We start from the raw sequence: 8005 nt of genomic DNA, 5'->3' as shown, positions 1-8005 counted from the left end.
GTTAATTTATTTTTCACTCGAATGATTTTATTAATCATTGGTAATTTTATCTGTTAACTGTGATTCCATTCTATTATTTAAATGTTTTCATGGATTGCCCCTTGTGGCTAGGCAATAATGGCCTTGACTGGTATCCATGAGGACTTGAGTTCGATCCCTGGCCTTGCTCAGTGGGTGAAGGATCTGAGGTTGCCGTGAGCTCAGGTGTAGGTTGCAGACGTGGCTTGGATCCCACGTGGCTGTGGCTGTGGCTGTGGGGTAGGTTGCTGGCTGCAGCGCCAATTTGACCCCTAGCCAGGGAACTTCCATAGGCCGCAGGTGTGGCCCCTCAAAAGGAAAAAAAAAAAGATATTTGCTAATACCTATTGCATTATTTGTTTTAGTATGTATTTTATTTTTGTCTTAAAAATGGTTATTATTTTCCCACATTTATTGTTAGTTTTGATCATTTTTGTCTGCTGTTATTACATCATTAATTCTGCCCTTTTCTTCATTATTAATTTAATTGATTCATTTGGCCGGGTTATTGGTCACTGTTGTAGCGGAGACTCCTGTGGCCGAGCTTTGCCCTTTGTCCCGACCCGCCAGAGCCCAGCTTCTTGGGAAGGACAAACAAGCCAAGAGGTCAGTGCCCCGCACCACCCCCCTGCCCCTGGGCTCTATCACCCGACAGACAGCTGCTGCCAGGCTCCGCCGAGGCTGACCATGTCTGCGCGGGTGGCCCTCCTGCTGCTCTGGGGTGAGGCGTCGGGCCTGGGGTCCCCGGGGCAGGGCTGGGGGCCGGCAGGAAGGGCAGCGGGCCTCACCCGTGTGCCTCCGCAGGTCTCGCCCTGAGCCGAGTAACCGAGGAGGCCTTATGTGAGTAGCAGGGTCCGGACGTGGTGGGCCCTGCCCAGGGAGCCGCTGTCTGGGCTCCCAGCTCTGACCCCTGTGCCCCACACAGTCTTGGATCCGAGGCCGAACCTGTGGGCAGAGGCCCAGTCGCTGCTGGAACCCTGGGCCAATGTGACGCTGACATGCCAGAGCCGCCTGCCAACGCTGGCTTTCCAGCTGCTCAGAGACGGGGTGGCCCAGGACCCGGTGCACCTGGCCTCGCCCGCCTTGGAGCACCGGTTCCCGCTGGGAGCAGTGACCAGTGACACCCGAGGCCTTTACCGCTGCCGCTCGGGCTTGAACAGCAGGTGGACCGGCCTGAGCAACCTCGTGGAGGTGACTGGATTGGGTGAGTGGAGCGCTCGTGGGGCCCGGAGGCAGTGGGAGAGGCTGCTGGAGGGGCCTCCCTTCCGCCACCCCGCCATCTCCTCATCTTCTGTGGCCTTGGGCAAGTCAGGTGACAGCTCTGAGCCTCAGTTTCCCTGTCTGTAAAATGCAGACGGTGTCTGGACTGACCCTGGGAGGCCATGAGGAATAAATGACTGAATCCCCAGGAAGTGCTTGGGGGGGCCTGGCACATGGGGGGCCCCTAACATGTCTTTCTCGCGAATTCCCGGCTGGTCTCTGCCCCCTCTCCCCAAACAATGCTGTCTACCCGCTGGCACCCTCGGTTTTCATGAGTGTGGAGGTCCACACCCAGCTGAGCCCCCACGTGTCCTGAGTCAAGCCGAGCCCATGACCCCTGCCTCATCCGCAGAGCCCCTGCCCCCACCCTTGCTCTCAACCAAGCCAGTGCCCTGGATCACACCGGGCCTGAACACGGAGCTGCTGTGCCATGGGGGACTTCGCGGTGTGACCTTCCTGCTGAGGCGGGAAGGCGACGACCAGTTTCTGGAGGTGGCGGAGGCCCCGGAGGACACCAAGGCCATCTTTCCAGTCAAACGGCCTGGCAACTACAGCTGCACGTACCGGACGCACGCGGCTGGCACCCCCTCTGAGCCCAGTGCCACTGTGACCATAGAGGAGCTGGGTGAGTGCATGGACCATCCCAGAGGTTTTCCTGCAGGAGGAGGCGCCTGGAGGACAGAGCTGCCTTTGCCTTGATTCCCAACCCTGAATTCCCTGCCCAGGACTGGGCCTGAGAAACAGTGTCCGCACAGCTGCCTGGCCTTGATGATGGGTAGGGATTTGCCACAAGGAAGGGTGTTCCTGGGGCAGAGGTCTGGAGGCTGGGCTCCGAGGAAGATCCGCCCAGCGGGGTTGTCCTGGGCTCTGGGCGGGCCAGTGACCCTCCCTGCCATGCAGCCAGGCCGCCGCCACCCACACTGACCATCAAGACAGACTCCGCAGCGGTCCTGAGCCCTGGCTCGGGCGTGTCTCTCACGTGCGTGGCGACCCTGGAGGGGGTGCACTTCCAGCTGCGGCGGGTCGAGGAGGTGCTGATGGTCCCCAGAGCCAGCACCAGCCCGGACCGCGTCTTCTTTCAACTGAACAATCTGACCCTGGAGGACCGCGGGGTCTACACCTGTAGCTACCAGCTGCAGGACAATGTCACTCCCTGGTCCTTGGACAGTGCGCCTGCCGAGCTGGTGCTGAGCGACGGTGAGCCTGGGACACGTGGTAGCAGGGCTGGGAGGGCCAGGGCGCTGCGCCGTGGGGGCTGCACCTGGGAAAGGGCGGCCTTTCCTGCAGGTCTCAGCGGCCCAGCCTCAGCGTCCCTGAGGTTCCGCCGTAGGCCCCGCCCGAGGCTCTGCTAACAATTGCCTCGTCTACACGCAAGCCTGGCGGGGCGCCGCAGGCGCTACGGTCACACGGGCGGCTCCGGCCTCCGGGTGGGCGCGGAAGCCCATCTGTCGAGGGTGGCCGGGCTGGGGCTGCGGGACCCGCCCGGGCTCGGTCGAGGGGCGTAAAACCCCAGGAGGGGCCGCCTGCCGTTGCCGGTGCTCCCCCAAGAAAACTCGACCTCACCCTCGGCGGCTCTTACGGACACATGATAAGGTTCAGTGCAGGTGTGCGAGGGTCCGGAGAAGACGGCGACCCGGGGGGGCGGCTTTAAACCGTCAGCCCCGCGGGCCTCCGTGGAGGGAGCAGCGGGAGCCGGGAGGGCTCAGCCTAGCCCGGGGCCGTGAGGTTGGACCCCGCGTTGGCAGGCGGCCTCCCGGGGCGTCCGGTCAGACCGCGTCCTCCTCGCAGGGACCCTCCCCGCGCCGGAGCTTTCGGCCGAGCCCGCGGCTCTGAGCCCGGCGCCGGGCTCGGTGGTGCAGCTGCGGTGCCGGGCACCCCGCTCGGGCGTGCGCTTCGCCCTGGTGCGCAAGGACGCGAGAGGGCACCGGGTGCACGGCCTCCTGAGCCCCGAGGGGACCGAGGCCCTCTTTGAGCTGCGCGACGTCTCAGGGGCGCACTCGGGCAACTACAGCTGCGTCTACACGGACTTGGCGCCGCCCTTCTCGGGCTCCGCGCCCAGCGCGAGCGTGGAGCTGCGCGTGGACGGTGAGCCGCGGGCCCAGCGGACTGGAGCCCTTCCCGCCCATGCGCCAAACCTGGTGCTGCCTGTGGTGGGAGGCGGGAGGCGAGCGCCCTGGGCGCGCAGAGCCCGCTCCCTAGGGCAGTGGGAGGTGGGCCGCCGAGGGGCCCGGGCCGCTCGGCACTTGGCGCATTTCCCGCCGAAGCGAGGGCGCGGCCTACGGGCAACGCTTTGGTGGAGATGGCGGAGGGTGGACTCAGATTCTACGGTTCAAATCCCCGACGGCTTTGCACCGGCTGCTGTCTTCGTTTCCCGGTGCGACACGCCTGTCGACTGCCCGTCAGCTTATGACCCCCACCCCGCCCGGGCTGGCATCACCTCTCCCCGAGCCCACGCCGTCTGCGTGTCCCTCGGACTTCCTCGCCCGGGTCTCCCTGGGGGCGCGGGCCAGGCAGAGCTCTGGGCACAGGTCCCACCTCCAGACGGTTGACTGGGCTGCGCCCTCTGCCGGGAACACGATTCCCCTGGATCCTGTCTCTCTTCTCACCTGTCCCGAGGCCCCGAGTGGCAGACGCTGGGGACTCCAGGAAGCTGCAGGGAGGCCGGGGTCTGGGGGACTCGGCAGGCCCTGGGGAGGGGGTTACAGTACAGTGACCACGACAGAGGCCACCGCCGGGGCTGGAGTGGGGCAGGCAGTGCAGGGGGCCTGGGCAGCTGTGGCCTGGGGCGAGGGGCCTCACGTGACCCACCTGCCGCTGGCCCAGGCCCCTTGCCCAGGCCGCAGCTTCGGCCCCGGCGGATCGGGGCGGTGACTCCGGGACGCGATGCCGTCTTCCACTGCGAGGGCCGGGTGCCTGATGTCATCTTCGAGCTGCTGCGGGCCGGCGAAGCGGAGCCTTTGGAGAAGGTCTGGTCCCACCACCCCTCCACAGACCTCGTGCTGACCTACGTGGGGCCCCAACATGCGGGCAAGTACAGCTGCCGCTACCGCTCCTACCCCTTGCTGTCGGAGCTCAGCGACCCAGTGGAGCTGCAAGTGGCAGGTGAGGGGCCAGGCGGCAGGTGGAGCCCGGTTGGGTAGGCTGGGTTGCGGCCCTTCCCTACGTTTCCTCCCACGCTGGTTCGTGGGCCTAGTCTGCAGGTGTGTGGGGACTGCAAGCGGGGAAGACTCCTCCCCGCCCTCTCCTCCCATTTGTTCAGGAAGCTGATCCTGCTGCGGACCGGGGCTGCTGACCGTGTCCTTGGGAAGTTCCTTCTCCAGCCTGGCCCGATCCCTCTTGCCCAAGCTGGAAGCTGGATTCCCCCTGGAGGGAGGGGAACTGGATGGCTCTCCCTCACCTATTCTGAGAATTAATAAATGTGAAGAAAGACCTTAAAATGTGTCTTTGGCCAATGGCAGTCCCACTGCAGGGGCGGGGTGTCCCAGGGCTGAGGAAGGGGGGGTGGGATCCTGTGTCCCGAGGGCAGACAGGCTCTGGGTTGGATCCTGAGGGTGGGGGGGCTGAGGATGAACTCCTGCGCCCACATTTTCAAGACTCCCTTCTTGTGCCTTATTCGATTAAGCTGCCTCCTATGCCCCAGTCCCCTTGCCCCGTCCAGAGCAGGGAGGGGCAGCCAGCTTGAGGCTCCAGACGCACCGTGACCGAAGTGGGAGGCAGCTCAGAGAGGCTGCATTTTGTAGTTCCGGCTTCCAGGCGGTGGTGTGGGGCTGTGTCTCCAGCCAGAGGCCAGGTCTCCTACGGAGAGCCCGAAGCTGCGGAAGGAGTGGAGATGCTCTCGGCTCTTCTGCACTGTCCCCTGAGGTGCTGGCACACAGTAGATGTGTGGTAGGCTTAGCGTCGACAAATACTTGATAAATGGTATTTCTTCAGGGAATTTGCCAGTTTCATCTGAGAGGTCTGATTTACTGGCATAGAGATGTTCATAACGCAGTATTCTAGGAGTGCCTGCAGTCACCTCATTTTTTTTTTTTTTGGCCACACCTACAGCATGTGCAAGTTCCCTGGGCCAGTAATCAAACCTACACTACTGCAGTAACCAGAACCACTGCAGTGACAACACTGGATCCCTAACCCACTAAGCCACAAGGGAACTCCAGCGTCACCTTTCATGACTGATGTCCTGTCCCTTCTCCCTTTCTGTCAATCTACCCAGAGGTTTATCAATTATATTAATCTTTTCAAAGAACTAATTACCTTTTGGTTATGCTCGTTTTTGTACATTTTCTTCTGTTTTCTTTTCTTTTTTTGCTTTTTCGGGCCACACCCATGGCATATCGAGGCTCCCAGGCTAGGGGTCTAATTTGAGCTGTAGCTGCCGCCGGCCTACACCACAGCCACAGCAACACCGGATCCTCAACCCACTGAGCAAGGCCAGGGATCGAACCCACAACCTCATGGTTCTCAGTTGGAATAATTTCCACTGCGCCACAGCGGGAACTCCAGTAACAGTTTAATGTTGGGTTTAAAATTTTTCTTGGTTTAAGTCATGGAAAATTATTTTATGGATTATAAAAAGGTCTACTATTGGTAACTTCATCAATTACATGCCGTTGATCCATGATGCTGTTGGGTTCTTTTGTATCCTCACGGATTTTTTGTCTTCTTGTTCTCCAACAAGGGGTGTTGAAGTCTCCAATTATGACTGTGAATTTGTCTATTATTTTCTTTCACCTCTATCAGTTTTTATTTCCTCTATTTAAAGGCTCTGTTGTTAGATGCATATATATTTGGAATTGTTATGTGTCTTCTTGGAGAACTGGCCTTTTGTCACTACGTAATTTCTCTCTTTATGCTTGGTAGTCTTACTTGTTCTGAAGTCCTCTTGGTATATTAGTACAGACACTGCAGCATTCTTTGATGGAGTGTTTATGTCTCTTCCCACTCTTTTCCTTTATATCATTGTATTTAAAGCAGGTTTCTTTGATGTTCTTTTTTAAAAAATTTATTCTGGGAGTTCTTGTTGTGGCTTAGTGGTGAACGACTCTGACTAGTATCCATGAGGACTCAGGTTCAATCCCTGGCCTTGCTCAGTGGGTTAAGGATCCGACATTGCTGTGAGCTGCGATGTAGGTCACAGATGTGGCTTGGATTCCACATTGTTGTCGTTGTGGTGTAGGCTGGCAGATGTAGCCCTGAATAGACCCTTTGCCTGGGAATGTCCATACACCACAAGTGCGGCCCTAAAAAGCAAAAAAAAAAAAAAAAAATCACTCGGGCAGATTCTTCCATTCGGTGTATTCAGACCATCTGCATGAACTAATGTATAGCTTGGGCTTTGATCTGCCTTTTTCTTTTCTGTTTCCCCCCCCCCCATGTCTGTTTTCCCTTTCCTGCCTTCTTTTGGGTTATGGTTTCCTCAGGTTCCATTTTAATTCATCTACTAAGTGTTTGATCATCTCTTTGTATGTTTTACTTGAGTGGCTGCTCTAGGGATTACAACACGCATTCTCACCTCTTCACAGTCTAGGAGGAGGAGACTTAAAGTGGAACATTGAGGGAGTTCCTGTTGTGGCTCAGCGGTAATAAACCCAACTAGTACCAGTGAGGATGCGGGTTGGATCCTTGGCCTCACTCAGTGGGTTAAGTACCCGGCATGCTGTGAGCTGTGGTGTATGTTGCTGATGTGTCTTAGATCTGGTGTGCTGTGGCTGTGGCATAGGCCAGCAGCTAAGCCCTGATTTGACCCCTAGCCTGGGAACTTCCATATGCCACGGGTGTGGCCCTAAAAAAGCTAAAATAAAATAAAATAAAACAAAATAAAGTGGAATGTATAGAGGAGTTCCTACTGTGGTGCAGTGGATTCATGATCTAGCTTGTTTCTGTGGCAGCACCTGTTCAATTCCCTGCACAGGGCAGCGGGTTAAGGAGCCAGCATTGCTGCAGCTGTGGTGCAGGTCAAAGCTGTGGCTTGGGTTTGATTCCTGTCCTGGGAACTTCTGTATGCCATGTCTGCAGCCAAAGAAGAAAAAAAAGGGAAGCGTGTAGAAATCTTATCACCATATAGGTCTCTTAGCCTCCTCTCTTTGAATTCTGTTTTTTCCTTTACCACTTAAAGTAGAACATTCAGGGAGTTCCTGTTGTGGCCTGTGTTCCTCCCACAGCACACAGAGTTCCTAGGACAGGGTCAGATCTGAGCCACACTTGTGACCTACACTGTAGCTGCAGCAATGCTAGATCCTTTAACCCACTGTTTGGGGCTGGGGACTGAACCTGTGTCCTGGCATTGCAGATACTGCCAATCCTGTTGCGCCACAGCGTTAACTCCAGGAAGTCGATGATTTTTTTTTTTTTTGGTCTTTCTGCCATTTCTTGGGCTGCTCCCGCAGCATGTGGAGGTTCCCAGGCTAGGGGTTGAATTGGAGCTATAGCCACCAGCCTACGCCAGAACCACAGCAACACCAGATCTGAGCCGTGTCTGCAACCTACACCACAGCGCACGGCAACGCCGGATCCTTAACCCACAGAGCGAGGCCAGGGATCAAACCTGCACCCTCATAGTCGGATTCGTTCACCACTGGCCACGACGGGAGCTCCAGAAATCAGTCATCTTTTGTATCAGTCGTCATGTGATGCGGTTTTTCTCAGGCTGTTTTCAAATTTTTTTTTTTTTTGGTCTTTTTGTCTTTTTCAGGGCCACACCTGCACCATATGGAGGTTCCCAGGCCAG

At 57.5% G+C, this 8005-nt stretch overlaps 1 protein-coding gene across 1 annotated transcript; it reads left to right on the top strand.

Moving 5' to 3' along the window:
• Window positions 1-689: 689 nt before the first annotated feature.
• Window positions 690-4418, top strand: A1BG (alpha-1-B glycoprotein). Its single transcript, XM_047790958.1, has 7 exons — window positions 690-739; window positions 823-858; window positions 944-1222; window positions 1631-1903; window positions 2179-2475; window positions 3067-3363; window positions 4102-4418. The coding sequence occupies exons 1-7, from the start codon at window positions 706-708 to the stop codon at window positions 4416-4418; spliced, it is 1533 nt and encodes a 510-aa protein (XP_047646914.1). The 5' UTR covers window positions 690-705.
• The last annotated feature ends 3587 nt before the right edge of the window (window positions 4419-8005 follow it).

This window comes from Phacochoerus africanus, chromosome 8, assembly GCF_016906955.1.
Source record: "Phacochoerus africanus isolate WHEZ1 chromosome 8, ROS_Pafr_v1, whole genome shotgun sequence".
Classification (NCBI taxonomy): Eukaryota; Metazoa; Chordata; class Mammalia; order Artiodactyla; family Suidae; genus Phacochoerus; species Phacochoerus africanus.
The sequence above is the reverse complement of the archived record's forward strand: the minus strand, read 5'-3'. Positions and strand labels throughout refer to the sequence as shown.

Excerpts from the sequence above, each read along its gene's own strand:
- A1BG (XM_047790958.1), top strand. The coding sequence starts at position 706 with ATGTCTGCGCGGGTGGCCCTCCTGCTGCTCTGGG. Across the intron at positions 1,223-1,630 it reads CGTGGAGGTGACTGGATTGG|AGCCCCTGCCCCCACCCTTG; the intron begins GTGAGTGGAGCG and ends CCTCATCCGCAG. Across the intron at positions 3,364-4,101 it reads CGTGGAGCTGCGCGTGGACG|GCCCCTTGCCCAGGCCGCAG; the intron begins GTGAGCCGCGGG and ends CCGCTGGCCCAG.